The sequence below is a fragment of the Anabrus simplex genome, chromosome 3, assembly GCF_040414725.1.
Source record: "Anabrus simplex isolate iqAnaSimp1 chromosome 3, ASM4041472v1, whole genome shotgun sequence".
Taxonomy (NCBI): Eukaryota; Metazoa; Arthropoda; class Insecta; order Orthoptera; family Tettigoniidae; genus Anabrus; species Anabrus simplex.
In genome coordinates, this window is record NC_090267.1 from 68632994 (window position 1) to 68655300 (window position 22307).

Genomic DNA, 22307 nt, shown 5'->3' on the forward strand with positions numbered 1-22307 from the left:
TCGTCGCCATTAAGACATATCTGTATCGGAGCGACGTGAAGCAAAAAAAAAAATCTATCAACACGAGGCGGACGTATTTGAGCACCTTCAAATACCACCAGACTGAGCCAGAATCGAACCTGCGAAAATAGGGTCAGAAGGCCAGCGCATCAGCCGCCTGAGCCATTCAGCCCGGTGATTATATTTGTTTTACAGTTACCTTATCTATAAACACAGTACTTGGGGATCGTGAAGTCATGAAGTTCAGTCCCTGGATTTTCGGCAAACAGAAATGACATAGCAGCATCTTCCTACGTTGCCTTAGGAGAATTTACTGCGGGAAACTTAAAGGTTTTTTTACAACACGAAATATGGTGATGTGTGAAGCAAGTAGAACAGGCCCATACAACATGCCCATATATGGAGCTGCGTTTCCATGTCTGGGAGAAGTTACCGAACAAGTTATCTCAGTGTGTTACGGTACTGCCTGTTACGTTTATTTCGGGAGACAGCTGGGATCGAATCCCCATCGGCCATCCTCGAAAATGGTTTTTCGTGGTTTCTCATTTTCATTTCCAGCCAAACGATGGGATGGTACGTTTCACATGGCCACAATCACTTCCTTCCCATTCCTAGCCCGTACAATTATAATTACAGCCAGAGACAACACCCTCACATAGCAGTACATGTAGCTCACTCCCATGGGGTGTACCAGGAAAAGGAGCTACAGATCCGGCAAGCCAAACTTGTCCTCGGACCTCCCGGCACTAAAAGTCATGCGCTTAAAAAATAAAATATGAAAACGTTCAAAGTAATCATAAGAAGTGGTAGCATTTCGTTTCGTGAGATTACAATATCAAACCACATTCCAGTATATACAGCATGGAAGATAACTGATGCACAGTAGATCTTGGAGAGAGGATCACAATGCCGTAATGTTCAGGTCTCTTGCTTGCACTGTTATGCTGAGACTTGGGAGAAAGGAGACGAGCTGCTCGAATAAACGGTATGTTCCGAGCAGTCAATGGAGAGATGGCGTGGAATGACATTAGTAGACGAATAAGTTTGAGTGGTGCTTTTAAAAGTAGGAAAGATCACAATATGAAATCGGAATTCAAGAGGACAAATTGAGGGAAATATTTGTTTATAAGAAAGGGAGGTAGTAGGGATTCGAAAAATATACCAAGAGAAATGTTCGATTAATTTCCAGATTCTCTGAAATTATTTAAGAAAGGACTAGGTAAACAACCGATAGGCAATCTGCCACTTCGACGGTTCCCTAAATACAGATCAACGGTGACTGACTGACTGATTAGTCGGTAGCGACACAATATCAGCGTGGTCGCATCCGGCACGGTCGCTTCTGGAACGTAACCAATCAAACAACCTTGGTAGATTCTTCAAGATACATTAGCACAATTCCTTTTCATATATATATGGTATGTCGAAGAAGGGAAGCGTAGGATACCATCCACGCCCAAGCAACCAGACACAACAAATGCTGATAATTATAATTCAATGGGAGTTTGACCTTGGCTTGGTTGGCAATGAACGCTAAGCCGATGCTTGAATGGAATTATAGTAGTGGCGCTCACGACATACGGCAATGTGTACTGTGCACTGAGCAAAACATGCGACTTCGTTTAGAGCTTGTGAACTTTTCTGCACACAAACAATTCGTCATTACTAGGAGGTAGTGCAGTTACAATAACTGAAGGTAATGCAATATCTTCGGATTCTCCGAGCGAGTTGACCGTGCGGTTAAAGTCGCGCAGCTGTGAGCCTGCATTCGGGAGATGGTGAGTTCGAATCCGACCTTCGGCAATCCTGAAGATGGTGCTTTCGTATTTTCACACAAGTCAAATTCTGGGACTGTATTGTAATTATTAAGGCAACGTTCGCTACCTTCCCAATCCTTCCGTCACCGAAAACCTTCCATGTGTTTATGCGACGTTAAACCAGTAGAAAAAATCTTCGGATTTGGAGTCATTTGTTTATTAATAGAAAGCCGGTTTACCTTCAAAATGGTTTTTAAACAATCTAAGTTCTATTCGACTGAAGGAGACAGATGTACTGTGTCGGTTATGCCATATCGCACTCCGATCAACTGTCACTGGATTTTCAACAGTGGAGTCAACTGCAAGCGTGATTTTTTTAACTGTCACCATGAGCAAGTGAAAAAAGATCCCCCACGGGCTGTCATCTTGAGATTGTGGGATGGCAACCACAGGGCCCCTAGCTGAGTCTGGTATTGCTTCCACTTACTTATGCTGAGGTGGGAATCGAAACCCCTTTACTCAGGTGACCTCCCGAGGCTAAGTGGATCCCGTTCCAGTCCTCGTATACCACTTTTCAAATGTCGTGGCAGAGCCGGGAATCGAATGCGGGCCTCCGGGGGTGGCAGCTAATGATACTAATTACTACCGTACTCAAATATCAAGAGGTTCAGTACTCAGTTCGAAAACTGTGAGATAAAGTAACTTTCTACAACCCTTATCCGAACTCCCTGGAAATTCACATCCCTAGTAGGGGAAGAAGGGGCCGATGGAATTAGATGTTAGGCCCCTTCAAGCAACAAGCATCGTCATCAAGCATCAGAGAGCGAAGAGACAATGCTTCTAATCTAGATGGGCTTGCGGTGAGAGAAGGAGGTATTATCACTGTAATAGGTACAAATTCTTATTTCAGTCAGGTTGTTGAAATGTCCGAGTACTAACATACGTAAGTGCTTGTTAGTTTCGTTTTACACAGTACCAGTTTTATTTATTCGTGTGTGATTCGCTTCAAGTTTTAGAATAACGAAGACAAAGCTTTAGTTGTCCACTGTAAGAAAATGATTTCACAATTCGGTGAGTTCTACAGATGGCCAAATATCTTTTCTGAGAAATATGCGAAGTGAAATGGACAGTATATAAAATATTTACCATTCAGCAATTATTGTGGGTCGTGTCAAATACGTGGTACCCAGAACATCTGTGGGGTGGGTGGCGTGCCAGATACGACCGTGCCGCATGCGACCGCATAATCTGTAACCGTGCCGGATGCGACCGGCGTTGACAAGCAAATTGTCATTTGATTAGTTGTGTCATCGCCCAAGATAAGGTAAGCTAAACGAAGTGTAATGCCATTTCAATAAGTCCTATAAAGCAGCTATTGTCCCTACTTTACATAACACTTCTGGGGGAAACTCGTTTTACAACACGAAACACGGTGATGCGTTTACGTCTTTTGCCACCGGGCGAGTTGGCCATGCTGTTAGAGGCGCGCGGCCCTGAGCTTGCATCCGGGAGATAGTGGGTTCGAATCCCACTGTCGGCAGCCCTGAAGATGGTTTTCCGTGGTTTCCCATTTTCACATTAGGCAAATGCTGGGGCTGTACTTCAATCAAGACCAGGGCCGCTTCCTTCCCCATTCCTAGCCCTTTCCTATCCCATCGTCGCCTTAAGACCTGTCTGTGTCGGTGCGACGTAATGCCACTAGCAAAACAAAAAAGATCCTAATTCTCTGAAATTATTTACGACTTAGGCCTACTTATGTTTTACATGTTTTAACATCTTTCCACTGTTATACCGTCCATATGTGATACAAATAATATAATTGTTATTAATTCAATGACCCTCCCAATATTATACTGGAGCTTGGTGTCCTTTCGGAAGGAATTCCAGTTTACAAATCCGTATCCCCCAAGCGACAAACACAGCTAACCCAACCGGCACATTGTTAAAACCGCGTTACACCCTTTCCCACCACACCCTGGAATGTGTAAGGTGCAACGCAGTCTCGGACTTCGGTCAGCGAGGTGAGCGTGATTGTTCACAGTATGAAAATCCACAGTCTGTTTCCAGTCATTCGACCGGGTCAGGAATGGAATGAATGAAGCCCCCATCTAGCGGTGAGGATAGGAACTGTGCCGGCTGCCGAAGCCTGACTCACTCTTCTGGGCAATGATTAATGAATGACAGATGAAATGACATGATAATTGAGAGTTGCTGGAATGAAAGACGACAGGGAAAACCAGAGTACCCGGAGAAAAACCTGTCCCGCCTCAGCTTTGTCCAGCACAAATCTCGCATGGAGTGGCCGGGATTTGAATCACGGAACCCAGCGGTGACAGGCCGGCGCGCTGCCGCCTGAACCACGGAGTGTTCATGGTATATCCTCTGTTTTTATTTTGTATCACGTTACCGCTTAAATCGCCTATATTATTTTTTTCTTTCAGTTTTACCTGAACTGCTGAAATGGCTCAGAAACGTCAGCGAGTAATGTTTGAAAATGGAAATTATTAAACGTCTAAAGGAAGGTAAAAGAGCGCCAATTTATAGTATCGAGCGAAAGAACGATACACGTTATGAGGACAAAACTGAAAGTCTGTTTTTTTTGGTTTTTTTTTTGTTTTTTTTGCTTTTGGCATTACGTCGCACAGACACTGATAGGTCTTATGGCGACGATGGGACAGGGAAGGCCTGAAGGCCTAGGAGTGGGATGGAAGCGGCCTTGGCCTTAATTAAGGTACAGCCCCAGCATTTTCCTGGTGTGAAAATGGGAAACCACGTAAAACCATCTTCAGGGCTGCCCACAGTGGGACTCGAACCCACTATCTCCCTGATGCAAGCTCACAGGTGCGCGAGTTTAACCGCACGGCCATCTCGCCCGGTGGTCATGTTTCGAAAATGCAAACCGCAGATGAGAATGTGAAAGCTCTCAAAATAAAGAAGAAGAACGATCAGTTGGACACTAATATATCAGCGATTCGTTGATCCCTGCAGGCCAAGGAATTCCCCTTTCAGGAACAATAATAACCGCAAAAGGTGTTGATATGAACAACAGATTCAGTCTTTCAAAGCAATCGTGAACTTGAGTGGAATGATCACAATATGAGGATAAAGTTCGAATTCAAGAGGACAATTTGGGGTAAATATTAATTTACAAGGACGACGAATAAGGGATTGGAATAATTTATAAATGGAAATGTTCGATACATTTCCAAAATATTTGAAGACTAAGAAAAAGTTAGATAAACAACTGATAGGGAATCCGTCGCCTCAGCAACAGCCCTAGCGTGGCTAAATAAATTTACTTTTCATCATGGTATTAGTTGGATGAAAAACCGAGTGCAGACAGTGCAGTGACTGTTTAGCCCGGCTGGTGGCCGTGGTCGTTAAGGCGTCAAGTCTGACACCGTGGTTAGCCGGTTCGAGTCCCGTTGGTCGAAAAAATTGTCACCATCAGAATGTTGGCCGGCAGGGCAGGAGAGATGGTGGTATACAATGTCTAATCACTAGATTGCGTGCCAAAAGTCTGGATTCAATTCCAAACATCTCCGCAGTATTTGTATGGAGTAAGGGCGTATGGATATTTATGTATTTATTTAGCGTATGGCTTTTTTCGATACATTCTGAGAAACATAATTACATTCAAACAAACATCTAGTTGATGGAATTCGGGGTTGCCATTAAGGAATTCCTCATATTCTCCTCCGTAAGCTCTATTTCTACAGTCTCCCCTAATACTCGTTTGTTGAATAGTCTGCCGTGGTGCGCCGCTGTCACATGTGGGTGAGAATTGCACTCTCCACTTGAAGAGTGAACTCCACATCTTCCATGTCCTGTTCCCGGTGATTCGTCCTTCGGATAGAGACGTTAAGCCTTGAACATATCCCTTGGTGCTATTCTAGAGTAGTAGGCTAAGTGTCGGCACCGGATTTCACCCCCTCCCTTCCTTCTATCATATATACGTCAATCATTCCATCTCATTAACTCCTCTGTCCGGCTCCATGGCTAAATGGTTAGCGTGCTGGCCTTTGGTCACAGGGGTCCCGGGTTCGATTCTCGGCAGGTTAATTTCGCTGGCACGGGGGCTGGGTGTATGAGTCGTCTTCATGATCATTTCATCTTCATCACGACGCGCAGGTAGCCTATGGGAGTCAAATCAAAAGACCTGCACTTGGCGAGCCGAACATGTTCTCGGACACTCCCGGCACTAAAAGCCATACGCCATTCATTAACTCCTCTCACGAGGCTGACGTCGGGAAGGGCATCCAGTCATAAATCTCGTCATGAACATTCATCTCACTTCACAGCCGTCCCCGCAGAGAAACGGGACATGGGTTGGAGAAACATAATTATTCTATTATCCGTCTATTCTCACATATGTCACGGAGTTGGTCTCGACCCCTGGCAGATAATCAAGTAATTTTATTCTGAATTCCAAATAATATTATTGTAAATATAGTTTAGTTTTATAGTACAGGTGTGTTAAAAAGAATAGCGAACAGCAATTAGTAAAAAAGGGGAAAGAACTAGAAATGACGAACAGCATGCTAAATGAGACATTAAAAAAAGCAATTATAGATAAAGTCAGGAAATTTACCTTGGTGTAGCGTTCAGAAGTTTAATGGATTAATTATGAATTACAGACCAACAAAAACTGTTGCCTAAAAGCATTCACTAATATTTTATAACACACATCTTGATTAATATTCATTTAACTGATTGTTTGAGTTATCTTCGAATATTTAAATTCAAATGACCATTGGATCGGCTGTTTGTGTTCAGCCAATACTGCCTTGTGCTTTTATCACTCTCTTTCTGAGGTAAGCTAGTGTGTGATTTTGTGACTGTGAAAATGAGGACATTGAAGTGAATATACATCACATCAATATGCCATTAGAGGTGAATCTCTCTTCAAAACATGAACATTTTCAGGATACCGAAAATATCCAAAGGAAAACAGCACAATTTGTTCTGGATGATTTCCAACAAAATAGTAGTATTCCTAAAATGCTGCAAATTTTATGGTGGAAAAATTTAGGAATAAGGAGACGAACTGCTCGTCTAAGTGCGAAATAGCGTGGAATGACATTAGTAGAGAAGAAGCTTTTAAATGTAGGAAAGATCGTAATATGAAGATAAAGTTGAAATTGAAGAGGACAAATTGAGGCAAATACTCATTTATAGGAAGAGAAATAAGGAATTTGAATCATTCACAAGGGAAATGCTCGATAGGTTTCTTTCCTTGAAAGATTAGGTAAACAACTGAAACGGAATCTGCCATCTGGAACAGCCGTAAGTGCAGATCAACGATCATTGCCTGAATTGATTAATTGATTGACCTTAAGGATGAAACTACAGTGCTGAACAACTAAGATTAAAAATTTACCACATATTGGCAGAGGGCATCAATCTTAGTATTTCATCAGAAATGACGCAATAAGTCTTGCTCAGCAATACGGCCGTGAAAGCAGTTACGTAAGAAATTACGCTAACTAACCGTTTCTTGATAAAATATTGAGTCCGTAGCAACATAATTTGGTGGCTTTACGGAAATTCCCAAGAAAATGGAAGACGAGTGGTAACCCGTACGTATGAACTGGATCTCATTTTCACTTACATTCGGCCTTCAATACTGTCACAACAAATATGGACATCCTGAGGAGTCTGTTTTGGGTTTTTACTAACCCATAAGTATGCCTACAAAGATATTGACATGATGATACTGTCAAGGTTACAGAGCTAACATACACTAACAAATAGTTAAAATATTATCTTTTCTTGAGAGGTGGTGGTGGCGGGCTGAGTGGCTCAAACGGTTGAGGTGCTGGCCTTCTCACCCCCCAACTTGGCACGTTCGATCCTAGGTCAGTCCGGTGGTATTTGAAGGTGCTCAAATACATCAGCCTCGTATCGGTAGATTCTCCGGCACGTAAAAGAACTCTTACGGGACAAAATTCCAATACCTCGGCGTCTCCGCAAAACGTCAAAAGTAGTTAGTTGACATCAAAGAAAGTCCCCTAGGCAGTGGCACACTTCTGCCACTTTTTACAATTAGTTTAACATAGCACTAACACATCGAAGTTTTTCGGCGACGCAAGTATGGGAACTGGGACGGTAGCATCCATGGCCTTAATTAAGGCACAAGCCCAGCATTTGCCTGGTGTGAAAATGGGAAACCGCACGTCCGACTCGCTTGGCGCCCAACTTTTCAAAACTGTCTTCTAGTCCATCTCTGGTCTCTTTCGACAGAGCGCGCGTCCTGTTCGTCGTCACCTTTTGGCCGGAGAGAAAGGTTTTGACTTTCGGAAACATGTAATAATCTGTTGGAGCAAGATATGGAGAATACGGAAGATGAGGGAGGAAAGGTATGTTACGGAGCGACTGGTGTGCTGGGGCGTTTTCATAATGGAGAACCCAATTCTGTCCTTGCCAGAAATAAAGTCTCTTTCGTCGAAATGCATCACGAAGACGCCGAAGAAAAGCAACATACCTCACCTTGGTGAGAGTTCGACCTTCAGGAATCACTTATCAGCGTACTGGCTTTCGGTTCAGAGGGTCCCAGGTTCGATTCCCGGCCGGGTCGGGGATTTAAACTTAATTGGTTAATTCTAATGGCTCGGAGGCTGGGTGTGTGTGGCGTATTCAACATTAGAAATCATCTTAGGTAGGGCCCTCATCTTCACAGACATGCAGGTCACCTAATAGGCCGTCTACTAGAAAAAGACCTGCACCGGGCCTCCCCGGAGGCCATACGCCATTATTGTTATAGTCAAAACCATACTTATTTACATTCAGGCAAGAATATTTGATATTTACATGCCGGCATCGACAAACGTATGTACAACTTGTATTCGTACACATGGACAGGATGATGCGCAACGTTTGCGATGCACGGCATACGACTGGTCAAGTACCTTAGTCTCCTTCCTAGTGTATCTGTAGTGGACATGGGTAGGAGTGCAGAGTTAAGTACGGAGCTTAAGAACTCTATACTTAAACTGGCACTTAAAGGATTTTCCTTACGAAAGATTGGACAGCTGGTCAATAGTACACATTCTACGGTGCAATATGTGGTTGATAAAATTAAATACAAAGGCACTATAATGAACACACCAAGGAAACCCAGGAGAGAGTGTTTAACTGAAAGGGAAGAACTCTTTGTTGTTCAGCTGATAAAGTCAGATTCCAAATTAAGTGTACCAGTATCGAGGTAACTCACGGAGGAACGAACAGGAAAGATGATCAGCAACTCCATCATCCGTCGGAATCTGTATCGGCATGGGTACTATGGAAGAATCCTTCGGCAAAGACCATATGTAAATAGAAAAAACAGACGGCTTAAACTGACATTCGCTAAGGAGCATATAAATGAGGAGAACCAATTCTGGAATTATGTTATCTGATCTGATGAGACAAAAACAAACCTTTTCGGGGCAGATGGCATCTGCAGAGCAAGGAGAAAATTTGGTACGGACAATGATGTGGCAAATACATTCCCAACTGTAAAATATGGTGGTGGGTCTGTAATTCTCTGGGGCTGTATGTCAGCCAGTGGTGTGGGTAACATACATTTCATTGACGGAATAATGAACAAGGAGAGCTATAATGCAATCCTGAGGGCAAACGTGAAGTAGAGTGTCGAAGAAATGGGGATGCCACCTGTTTGTGTGTTCCAGAGTGATAATGACCCAAAACACACTGCTGACATCAATAACACATGGTTGATCTGGAACATACCTAAGCAGCAGAGAACACCCCCCTCAGTCGCCGGATTTAAATCGCATCGAACATCTTTGGGCTACGTTGAAGAGGAATATCCGTAGGCAATGTGTGCGTACGAACGAGGAACTTAAAAGTGTGATTAATCAGAAAGGCAGAAAATCACTCCGGACATGTGCAAGAAATTAGTGTATTCTATGCGGCGACTATGTCAGGCAGTTAGAAAAGACTAGAGGACATTCCACTAGATACTAACATGTTCCAGGAACCCTTCATTTTTTGTTTATTTCAAGTGTTCTATTTGCTTGTACGAGTAGGAAATATACAAGATTATGGGCGCGCTTTTCTTTATTAGAGGCTGTATGTTTTGTTAACAAGATTGCAAACAGATATAGCAGACAAATGTTTTCTGAAGGTTTTGTCGAATATATATTCAGTCCATTTCAGATTATTATTTTCTGGCAGTGCGTTGAGGTACTAAAGGAAACGGCCCGTACGAATAGAATAGGTACATACTATATTCTGAGTGGCCAAAAGTCAAGGGAAGACATTGAATGTGATGTTAATAACGAGTGAATAACGAGTTGCTCCTCCGCGGTCCCTCAAAATGGTAGCAATACGAAGAGGCATCGACTCTACAAGCAGTGTTGCCAACTCAGCGTATTTCCCGCTAAACTTGACGGATTTTTAAATGGAACAGAGGATAAATTTTCCATTTAGCGGACAGCGGATTTTCAAACTTCTTTTAACTATTTTCAGCGGTAACCTTTCATCACCAGGAAAAAAACGATATAGGAATCACTACGGTATAATAGTCTACTTAATCCCATTGTATTGAACTTAGGCTGCATAATACCACTCGTTTACTACAGGCGCGTAACGTTAGGACCTGCAATGCAGGCGGGCCCGGGCCTGTAAGGGCCCCGCAGACTCCTTGCAAAAAATGAAAATAATAATAATAATAATAATAATAATAATAATAATAATAATAATAATAATAATAATAATAATATATCATTCTGGTGGATTTTAATTTATCACGTGGTAAATTAGGTGAGTCGAGTAAACACTAGCACAGCGCTTCGCGTAATCGTGTGGGCGCGTGATGCAATATATCAATCTATGCATTTCCTAAGTAATAGCATTTGAGTGCATGACTCATTCACATATGCGGAGCATGAGCTCATATTTTTGGAAGGCTTATCGGAGACTGATCATGCCACGCACACGCGTTCAGTGTTGCCAACTTAGCGGATTTTCCGATAAATTTGGCGGAATTATAAGACTGTCGGCGGAGAAATATACCACTTAGCGGACAGCGGATGTTTTGGCGGAATTCTAGATTTATTATAGCGGAATTTAGCGTTTTATCCATTTTACTTTTTTTTAATGTACTCCAGTCTCTGAGCTATTTAGTGTTGCCAACTCAGCGGATTTTCCGCCAAATTTGGCGGATTTTTAAATAGAACAGCGGATAAATTTTCCATTTAGCGGACAGTGGATTTTTTGACGGATTTTCAAACTTCTTTTAGGGATTTTCAGCGGAAACAATATCACCTTTCATCACCAGGAAAAAAGTATAGAACTTACTGCGGCAAAATAGTCTCCTTATTTCCATTGTATTGAACTTATACTGCATACTACGACTCGTTTTCTAGACCAGCTCTGGCCCATAGCCTCAGTCAGAATTTGTTAAAATCGTTACTGTACTCTTGAGGAGCCGGGCAGTGTCGTGTTTGATAACGCGTTTCTTTTGACATCAGGTTCTTTTTGGCACGTCAATATGTCGAAAGAAGAGGTTTAAAAAAGTAGTCAGATATTTCGTAAAGAGTGGTTAAATAATTAAACTTTAAAAGACTAGTTGGTTGAGCTTCCCAGTGATCCCAAAAACGGACGGTACATCTATTGGCAGTCCAATATAAATGCGAAATTGTTTGACATTATTTCTTTCCGCACTTATCAAAAACAATAAAAACAGTAATGAAAGTGAAAATAACTTTCGAAATAGATTTGGAAATATCCGTATGTGCTTTGCTGCTGTGAGGTGCCAGCATATACTATGAAAAACAATGGTACCATGTGGCTTCATATGAAACCACAGGACCTCAACCCAGCACATCTGCTTCAGAGCATATAGTGCGGTGACTGTTGAGTTAATCTCCATGAAAACAATGCTCTTTTGCTTCAGTTCGAAATTTAGCGGATCTTCAACTAAAAATAAGCGGCGAAATATTTATGGGTTGGCAACACTGTCTACAAGGTGTTCAAATCGTTCTGGAGGGATCTGGACCCACGCACCTTGCACTGCTACCCACAATTTGTCTGGTTTAGTTGGTGCGGGGTCCATAGAGCGTACGCCAGCATTGACAGCATCCCATATATGCACGACTAGATTAACATCGGGGGGATCTGGATGGACAATCCATGGTAGTAACTTCATTGGAGTGCTCCTCCAACCACCTGCGTGCCACCACAGAGCGGTGACATGACGCATTGTCCTGCTGAAACACGGCATCTCAGTCAGGGTACTCTAGGGCCAGAAAGGGGAGTAGATGGCCTGAAAGAATTTCCACATAATGTGCACCTGTCAGCGCTCCCTGCAGCCAGACAATGGGGCCTAATTGCGACCATGAGAACGCCGCCCAGACCACAACTGAGCCACCTCCCGCCTGGACACAATCTTGTTGACACGCAGGATCCATAGCTTCAAGGGGCATACGCCACTCTCTCACGCACCCATCAGCTCGATGCATCTGGAACCGGGATTCATCAGACCATACCACACGCCGCCACTGTTCCATGGTCCACTGCCGATGTTCGCGGGCCCATGCACGTCGTTGAACTCTGTGTGGAGGTGTCAGCAAAGGGCCACGAGTTGGTCGTCGGCTTTCCGGCTCCATGACTAAATGATTAGCGTGCTGACCTTTGGTCACAGGGGTCCCGGGTTCGATTTCCGGCAGGGTCGGGATTTTAACCATCATTGGTTAATTTCGCTGGCACGGGGGCTGGGTGTATGTGTCTTCATCATAATTTCATCCTCATCACGACGCGCAGGTCGCCTACGGGAGTCAAATCGAAAGACCTACGCCTGGTGAGCCAAATATGTCCTCGGACACTCCCGGCAATAAAAGCCATACGTCATTTCATTTAATTTGGTCGTCCACTGGTGAAGTATATGCGGTGCAGTTGCCTCCTTACAGTCCCGGTAGGAATGGGTTCTTGACTGCCAACATTAAACTGGGCGATGATCTGACTCACAGTAGCCCGTCGATCGCCCAGTATGGTTCTACGGAAGCAACGTGATGTCCGTTCGTGAAACATCAGTTGGTTTATGCGGGTGGTAACATTCTCTCTCCAACATTCAAGATGCAGACCTCGGAAACCCGAATTCACCTGTAATCTCAGCAATACTACGGCCCATGCGCCGTGCGCCGATGATCATCTCACGTTCAAAGATGGTTAACTCACGACGTGCTGCCATCTTCACGACAGCGGTGTCTGTGACAAGACTGCTCTGCTACGCCGCGCCGCAGCTAGCCGCAACGCTCAGGGATCATACATGGCACATTTTCAAATGGGACACTCCTTCCCGTGACTTTTGGCTACCCAGTATATAAGTTCGGGTCATCGAAGAACTTTTCAACCATTACTTTTCCCTTACGTCAGAGAAGAACATTTCAACCATTACTTTCCCCTTACGTCAGAGACCATAGGCTATACGCCATGCACGCAAGTGAGAGAAGTTGCCCGTATAGGAAGGCGGAGTTCGGTTACTTTTTGAGTCTATTGGTGTTAGATTCTACAATAATTACTATGAGTTCTAAAAAAACTGCAACTGTGGACCGTGAAAATTCATTCAGATAGTACATGAAGAAAGAATACGTGAAGTATATTGGAAACAAGTCCGTTTGAGGTAATGGGTAGATTTCCGCTCAAAGCCTAAAAAAAAAGACAACCCGAAAAATTATTTTCTGAAAGCTGGAACGTAGTAAAGAAGGTACTCCTGAATGGTAGCGGCATGCACTTAATATACGCCTGATGAGTAATAAATAGAGATTTTATCATTGCTTTTTTAACGTTATTATACCTTTTAGCCGGTGACGTGAGGTCTCAAACTTCCAATAAACATAAAACTTCTGGACATATTTAATTAAAATCTTGCAGGGAGCTGTAGTTTATGTTACCTTCTCTTTCTGTGTCAACACACTTCACATCCTGAGTCAGGGTTAGCTCGCTACGTTCGACTGAAATTCTCAGGTGGACTTCAGGTCAGCAATTACGAGAGTATTTTGTCAATGCATGTTGCGTGCTCAGTGTAAGTAAAACATCTCAAATTACTAGCCCGTTGCAGGTATTAAGAACTACAAATTATCAGTTCGAGGAGTACATTAGGGAACTACTAATGAAAAATTTAGCGATACGGCTATTGGCGGTAGCAGTTTGTAATGCTTTCGTGTTGTTGAAGTTGTGCCATGAAAGCCCGGAAAAAATGGAATTGGAATTCTTTTTAAAGGGTTTGGCATCTGATCAGGTCAAATTGCATGTCAAAGAAGAATAGACTTGCCGCCGAGATACGGAAGAAAAACTGAAGAAAAGGCAATCTTGCCGTACATGTCCAGCATCCTTGAAGAGAAAAACAGTATATGCGTGTTTTAAGTAAGAGTTTTCGAAACTAAAAAATACCTGCAACAATTACAGCGAGAACAGATGGATAACGCATCATCAGTGCAGAACTTCAGTTCCAGAATGATAGGTTCCAAAGTGTGCTGCACGTTTTCATTTATCTGATTATTTTAGTTTCCGCTTGCGTCCTGTATCCGTGAAAAGTGATCTGTTTTGTAATTGCTGTGTATTTTTATGATTTTACTGACGACAACGATCAAGGTTTCTTTATCACTGCTCCCTAGGCTACCACGTTTCCCTGAATGTACCTCCCTGTAACCCTTCTAAACAAATTTCCTAACTTATACTGTATGTACCATTGCGGTTTAGGTGAAGGCCATCTGAGCGCAGATCCCTATCTCCTACCCACCCATTAGGATCTATAAATCTCACTCCCAGAGTGGGTATGTGATAGGGATCTGCGCTCAGATGGCCTTCACTAAAAAAGCAGTGGCACATTTAAGTTAGGAAATTTGTTTACAAGAGTTATAAGGAGGTACATTCAGGTAAACGGGGTGGCCTAGGGAGCGGTGAGAAGGGAACAGGGAACTGGAAATCAAGTAGGGATGACATAAAAATGTTAGTGGTCAACTGTAGAAATACGGCATTGTAAAGAAAGGAATAGAATTAAGTAATTTAATAGAGATATACTCACCAGATATTGTAATAGGAGTTGAATCATGGCTAAGAAATGATATAATAGATGCAGAAATGTTCTCACAGAACTGGAGTGTGTATCGTACAGATAGGATAAAAACGATAGGAGGGGGAGTATTCATTCTGATGAAAGAAGAATTTGTAAGCTCCGAAAAAGTTAAACATGAGAAATATCAAATTCTAGGTGTAAAACTCATCTCTAAAGATAATAGGCAACTTGATGTCTTAGGGGTGTACAGACCGGGAAAGGGTAGCGCAGACGCTGATTCAGAATTATTTGATAAGATAATCAGCAATGTGGGAAACGATAAGGAAAGGAACGTGATTGTAGCGGGTGATCTCAATTTACCAAATGTCAATTGGGAAGGTTATGCGAACTACAAGAAGCATGACCAACAAATGGCAAGTAAGTTAATATGGGAAGGGCACCTTATTCATAAAGTGATGGAACCAAATAGAGGGAAGAATATTCTGGATGTGGTGCTGGTAAAACCAGATGAGCTCTGTAGAGAAACCGAAGTAATAGAAGGTATTAGTGATCACGAAGCTGTTTTTGTGGTAGTTAAAAATAAATCTGAAAGAAAGATATTAAAATTAGGACTATTAGGCAGTACCATATGGCTGATAAAACAGGCATGAGGGAGTTTAAAAAAGGAAACTACGATCGGTGGAAAACGGCAAATAAAAATGTAAACAGGCTCTGGAATGGGTTTAACGCAATTGTTGAGGAATATGCAAATAGGTTTGTACCTTTAAAGGTGGTAAGGAATGGTAAAGATCCAATATATCATAACAGAGAAGTGAAGAGACTAAGAAGGAGGTGCAGGTTGGAAAGAAATAGAGTTAGAAATGGCTGTAGAAGTAAGGAGAAAATGAAGAATTTTACAAGGAAATTGAATCTGGCAAAGAACTCAGCTAAGGATAACATGATGGCAAGCATAATTGGCGGTCATACAAGTTTTAGTGAAAAATGCAAGAGTATGTACAGGTACTTTAAGGCAGAAACAGGTTCCAAGAAGGACATTCCAGGAATCATTAATGAACAAGAGGAGTGTGTATGCGAGGATCTTCAAAAGGCAGAGGTATTCAGTCAGCAGTATGTAAAGATTGTTGGTTACAAGGATAATGTCCAGATAGGGGAGGAGACTAATGTTAAAGAAGTATTAAAATTGACATATGAGAACAATGACATTTACAGTAAGCTACAAAAGTTGAAAACTAGAAAAGCAGCTGGAATTGATAAGGTTTCGGGGGATATACTAAAGACAATTGGTTGGGATATAGTACCATGTCTGAAGTACTTATTTGATAATTGTTTGCATAAAGGAAGCTATACCAAATGAACGAAGAGTTGCTATAGTAACCCCTGTGTATAAAGGAAAGGGTGGTAGACATAAGTTAAAGCTGAAAATTACAGGCCAGTTAGTTTGACATGCATTGAATGTAAGCTTTGGGAAAGCATTCTTTCTGATTATGTTAGACATGTTTGCGAAATTAATAACTGGTTTGATAGAAGGCAGTTTGGGTTTAGGAAAGGTTATTCCACTGAAGCTCATCTTGTAGGATTCCAAAAAGATATAGCAGATATCTTGGATTCAGGAGCTCAAATGGACTGTATCGCGATTGATCTATATAAGGCATTTTATAGGATAGATCATGGAAGACTACTGGCAAAAAAATGAGTGCAACTGGACTTGACAAAAGAGTGACTGAATGGGTGGCTAAGTTTCTAGAAAATAGAACTCAGAGAATTAGAGTAGGCGAAGCTTTATCTGTCCCTGTAATAATTAAGAGGGGAATTCCTCAAGGCAGTAGTATTATTGACCGCAATAATGTTGTGAGATGGACAGTAGGCAATGGTATGGTGATAAACGGGGTTAAAAGTCAGGTTGTTAGTTTCACAAATAGGAAAAGTTCTCTCAGTTTTAATTACTGAGTTGATGTGGGATTGTGGTGAAGGTTCCCTTTGGGGATCATTGTGAGTACCTAGGTCTTAATATAAGGAAAGATCTTCATTGGGGTAATCACATAAATATGATTGTAAATAAAGGGTACAGATCTCTGCACATGGTTATGAGGGTATTTAGGGGGTGTAGTAAGGATGTAAAGGAGAGGGCATATAAGTCTGTGGTAAGACCCCAAGCAGAGTATGGCTCCAGTGCATGGGACCCACGCCAGGATTACTTTATTCAAGAACTGGAAAAATCCAAAGAAAAGATCCTCGAATTTTCTGGGTGATTTCCGACGAAATAGCGTTACAAAAATGTTGCAAAGTTTGGGCTGGGAAAACTTGGGAGAAAGGAGACGAGCTGCTCGACTAAGTGGTATGTTCCGAGTGTCAGTGGAGAGATGGCGTGGAATGACATCACTAGACGAATAGGTTTGAGGGGAGTCTTTAAAAGTAGAAAAGATCACAATATGAAGATGAAGTTGGAATTCAAGAGGACAAATTGGGGCAAATATTCGTTTATAGGAAGGGGAGTTAGGGATTGGAATAACTTACCAAGGGAGATGTTCAATAAATTTCCAATTTCTTAGCAATCATTTAAGAAAAGGCTAGGAAAACAACACAGGGAATCTGCCACCTGGGCCACTGCCCTAAATGCGGATCAGTAGTGATTGATTGATTGATTGATTTTAAGACGATGTCTGCGTACTGTGAATAAGAAAGAAGGGGAAATATTATTTTTTTCCTTATAGGCTTTACGTCGCACCGACACAGATAGGTCTCATGGTGACGATGGGATAGGAAAGGCGAAGGAGTTGGAAGGGAGCAGCCGTGGCCTTAATTAAGGTAGAGTCCCAGCATTTGCCTGGTGTGAAAATGGGAAACCACGGAAAACCATCTTCAGGGCTGCCGACAGTGGGATTCGAACCCACCATCTCCCGGATGCAAGCTCACAGCCGCGCGCCTCTAATCGCACGGGCAACTCGCCCGGTCTTATATTATTAGATCGTATTCATATTGTGAGAGATTATTACATGTTGAATCAGATTGATTGATATGACTGTGTACATATTTGCCAACCATTTTTCATTGTAGAAAACTTCTGGTTGTGAAAGTAATTAGATATTACCAAAATAAGCCTAAAGGCATTTGCATAGAATAGAGAATGACGATAATTGCACTGTTTATTACCAGGGCTTATAAATCTGGAAACTCATTAAAGTTAACAGCGCAATTAAAGTTACATGCGCATTTAGGTAACTCACAGGTAACTGGTGTACCAGAATCCCGTCATTAGTATTTGATTACACACTAAGAAACTCATCACTCATCATTATCTAAAGGGTTTGCCTTGTCGCTGCAACCATTGATCTCTTCTCCCTGCGATCCTTTTCATCTCTCCATAACCTTGGCATCCCATCATCTCAACTACCTCTTCAATGATCTTCTTCCGTGGTTTTCCTCTGCCTTTCTTTCGCATCACCTTGCCTTCGAACAAGTTCATTATGAGGTCATTATGCCGGGGAATATTACCAAAAACTGATGCTTTTCTCCTTTTAATCCTTGTTGTTAAATGTCTGTGGGTGTTTATTTCTCTAAGCACTGCTTCTCTAAGCACTGTTTTCTTCTCAATCCAGCTAGTTGTTGTCATCTTCCTCCATAGCCACATTTCCATTGCCTCTAGTCGTTTCACGTCCTCCTTCAAGAGAGTCCATCCTTCACAGCCATATAGCAGCACACTCCAATTAAATGTTTTGATAAACAATTCCTTTTGTTCAGTATCCAAGGATTTATTAGTTAACAGCTGCTTCTTCTCCTCAAAGGCTTTCTTACACAGGGAAATTCTTTTAATTTCCACAGTGCATCTGTTGTCATCGGTAAGGCTAAGAAACTAACCGACACTAAAGAGACTGCCAAACGGACGAATGCGCGCGGCAAGCGGGTGAATCTTACCTCAGTGTCTATGACCTTGGCAAAAAATATACCCCTGCTGCCCCTCCTCACAGCACATGCTAAGTCTCCACTACTTGTTGTGGCACTATATAAATCGGTTTGCCGCGACGACCGACATTTTTTGCGTATTTCCGCTAATAAGTTTCTTAATAATTACAGAAAATAGAATAAAGAATTAGCTGATAAGACAACAGGGCTTGTACAATTTTTTTTAATTATTCCTATAATTTCTGCCTTCAGCCAGCTAAAATGGAATTAAAATGTAATGTTTTCTCCACAAAGTGTGTGGGGAGGGGCGGGGGCACTGCTAATGGCTCAGAAGGCCGGTGTTCGAGCGCTTGAGCTCCTCAGCCCGATGCGAACTCTCGAATACGCCAACTCTATACTGACTGGCCTTCGGGCGTGTGGCTCACATTCCCATCCGCTGCTGAAGTTTTCCCGAGTGCTGGCGAGCGTCACAGCTACTGTTGACATGTTTGGCTAGTACCGAGTCATTTTACAATTCGGTTTATTGACTTACTGAACTGATGTAGGGTGCCCTCCAGAAAATTTTCAATACCTCCATGGTAAGATAGCTAATCAGAGTCAACTAGGAGCCCTGTGGTCGCTCGCAAGGCGAGAGGTTTTGGGCAGCCCCTATAGTCACCTCTTACGACAAGCAGATCATGCCGTGGATGTATTCTACCACCCCCGCTTTTGGCCGGGTTCACTGCCTCTCGCATCACACGGTTCCTCAGTTGGTCTCACGAGTCTGAGTGAAACCCGTTCCAGTCAACAGCCCACATTTAAAATAACTGGACAAACCGTTTATCGAACCCGGGGCGTCCAGGTAACAGGCAGACACGCTGCCAGGCATGCTTCCTACAGATCACAAGGCTGCAACGACGTAAAAACTGAACCGCCTAAACTCTTCATACCGGGAAGGAAGCACACGCTTCTGGTCGAGTAACCTTGGCTGAGGAAAAAAGTGCTGGTCTCACTTTCTTCGTTTCCTTACAGAGGCGGAGTTAACTTGAAGAGCCGTTCATTGGGTCGCTTTCTACTCGTGCTATGTAAACTCCAAATACGCTATACATCGCCTAACTGATTATTTAAAAATAACATCAGCCAGACAATACGTCTGAGATTGCTTCGCTCACACCGCCTCAAGACATCCTTGGACTCCGTCAGAAGAAATCCACGGTCTTCTCCGATCTTCCGCCCCTTCAAAAGGGCGCAGGTCATATTCTGACCAGTCAAGAATCAACTACAACAATCAGCCATCCAACAACACAATCCATCCCAGGAAAGAAGAATCACTCCAGAAATAGCACTCAAAGCTTCAACAGACTGATAGACTAAAATTCTCAAGGTGCAGGCCCAACGAGACGGTGGCTGCTGCGAATAACATCAGGTATAAACTCCGTCGACCTTGGATGTCAATAGCATAACAGTGCAAACAAGTGCCCGCTTATTTAAATTAATGCAGATTATTAAAGACAAGAATGGGCTCACCATAGAAAACCGGCTCCTGGAGTATGCCCTATCTGGGATACTGCAGCTAAATCGCACCTGTTAAAGCCGGAAATACACCCGAGTATTGGGCAGAGTCACTCGCTTTGTTACTCCGCCGAGTAACTGATTGAGGTGTAGATGTGATCACATGAGAAGAGACAGTGGACGAGTCAGTGCATTGAAATGTTCAAAGGTTATGCATGGTAACATGGTTCCGGGAAGGAGGACAATGTGAAAAATTAAGTGAATTTTTAAGAACTATTGCAACTGAATTATACCCGCTATAATGGAGGAAATCGAAGATGAAATTAGCAATAATAGAAAAAGAGTATGGACAAGACCCTGGCTATTAAGAAGACATAATACAACTGCAACCCTGTTAAGGGAATTTGAAACAAGATCTCAAAGAGTATAGAAATCGAATCAAAGAGCGCCAGATAACACAAGAACACTCCTACACAATTGACTTGAAGAGCGAGTGAACCGCCGAACGCGTGGGGCCCTAATCACTCACTCGCTACTATAGGTCGAGTACTAACTGCACTTATCACACTTAAGCGACTGCAGCTATCGAGCTCGGTTTGTGTGTGTGTGTGTGTGTGTGTGCTAATTAGGTCATCCTAGATTAAATTAGTCCAATAAAACAATCTGTGTTTTATCCGTAACAATATCAACATGAAATTCGATTTGCATATATGCATAGAACATTAAAATATAATTATCATAACAAAATTCTTAATTTATTTCAAACTGATATGGGCAAAAAAAGTACAAATTTATATTGATCCAAAATAATAATGAGAAAATATACAAAATTAACTAAGACATCTTCGTGAATCAGTGACACGGGTGAAAGAAATCACACAACACACAGCACCAGGACATTTTGATCTGTCAATCACGTTCTCCTATCACGTAACATTAAAATGTATTAAGTGAAATATCTTTAGGAGTCTACAATCTTGGAAGAACTCAAAATACATTGTGGAACAGATTGGCCAAACTCTGGGAATTTGAGCTTAACAAGCACCAGCATTTGTAGGCAGTTCAAGGAGGCACTAACTCCTCTGTTTTCAGCATTTGTAGGCAGTTCAAGGAGGCACCAACTCCTCTGTTTTAAGTTTCCAGAAGAAGAATAGAAATCATAAATTATTGAAAATCCGCAGCCTCTTTCCAGTCATTCGACCGGTTCAGGAATAGAATGAATGAAGTCCCCATCTAGCAGCGAGGATAGGAATTATGCCGGCTGCCGAAGCCTGTCGCACTCCTCTGGGACAAATGATTAATGACTGCGAGATGAAATGTTAGTGGAGAGTGTTGCTGGAATGAAAGATGACAGGGAAAACTGGAGTACCCGGAGAAAAACCTGTTCCGCCTCCGCTTTGTCTAGCAGAAATCTCACATGGAATGACCGGGATTTGAACCACGAAACCCAGCGGTGAGAGGCCAGCGCGGCCACCTGAGCCACGTTTAAGGAAAAATCATCGGTTTTTCAAATTCACGGCACGTTTTACTAAAAATGTCGTAGTTTGAGTATATTTAGAATGTTGTCGCGTTAAAAAAACATTAGAAAGTGGTTTACAGGTAGTGAAAAATGAAAATACAAAGGCACAAGCCATTATAAGCATTTCGCGTGATATGGCAATTGCGAAAAATCACCATCCTCAGAGGTAACCCTTGTTTCTCAGCATTTGATAGCGATCAACTTCCGAATCCCTAATAGCTTGACCCAATCAACATTATCAAATGCCTTTAGTAGCAAAAGAAAAAGAGTTCAGGAAGTCTCAATTAGCCCAGTCACTTGAGAATGCCTCGTTTATAAAACCTGTCCAGAAGTAGCAGTAGCTGCCCTACCTTATCTCGCAGGGATCCGGACAGCAGTCGACAAGCGACTGTCTTGCGTTCCCACCCTCTCTTAACGAGCAGTACAAAGCACGAGGAAGCGAGCTTAGATTTTTTCCCACTGCACTTGTCACTATGAATGTCAATGAGAGTACCACTCACTACAACGAACTACAAAAAGCATTGCTCCTCTTTTTGTGACAACGTTGGCAGATGGAGACGACACGACCCACACAGGACGGGGAATGATCTTTAAATCCCTCAAAACCAGCGAGACAACA

At 42.5% G+C, this 22307-nt stretch overlaps 1 protein-coding gene across 3 annotated transcripts in view; it reads right to left on the minus strand.

Annotated features, from left to right (window-relative positions):
• Positions 1 to 22307, minus strand: part of LOC136865975 (amidophosphoribosyltransferase) — a 155351-nt gene that overhangs the window by 84867 nt on the left and 48177 nt on the right. For 2 of the 3 annotated variants that reach the window (XM_068226580.1, XM_068226581.1), the window contains exon 1: positions 8971 to 9021. The exons of the other annotated variant lie outside the window; for it this stretch is intronic. In XM_068226580.1, coding sequence (XP_068082681.1) covers positions 8971 to 9009 — 39 coding nt within the window. In that variant the 5' untranslated portion in view covers positions 9010 to 9021. Of the gene's footprint in view, positions 1 to 8970; positions 9022 to 22307 lie in introns of those variants that run through there. 3 annotated transcript variants of the gene reach the window in all.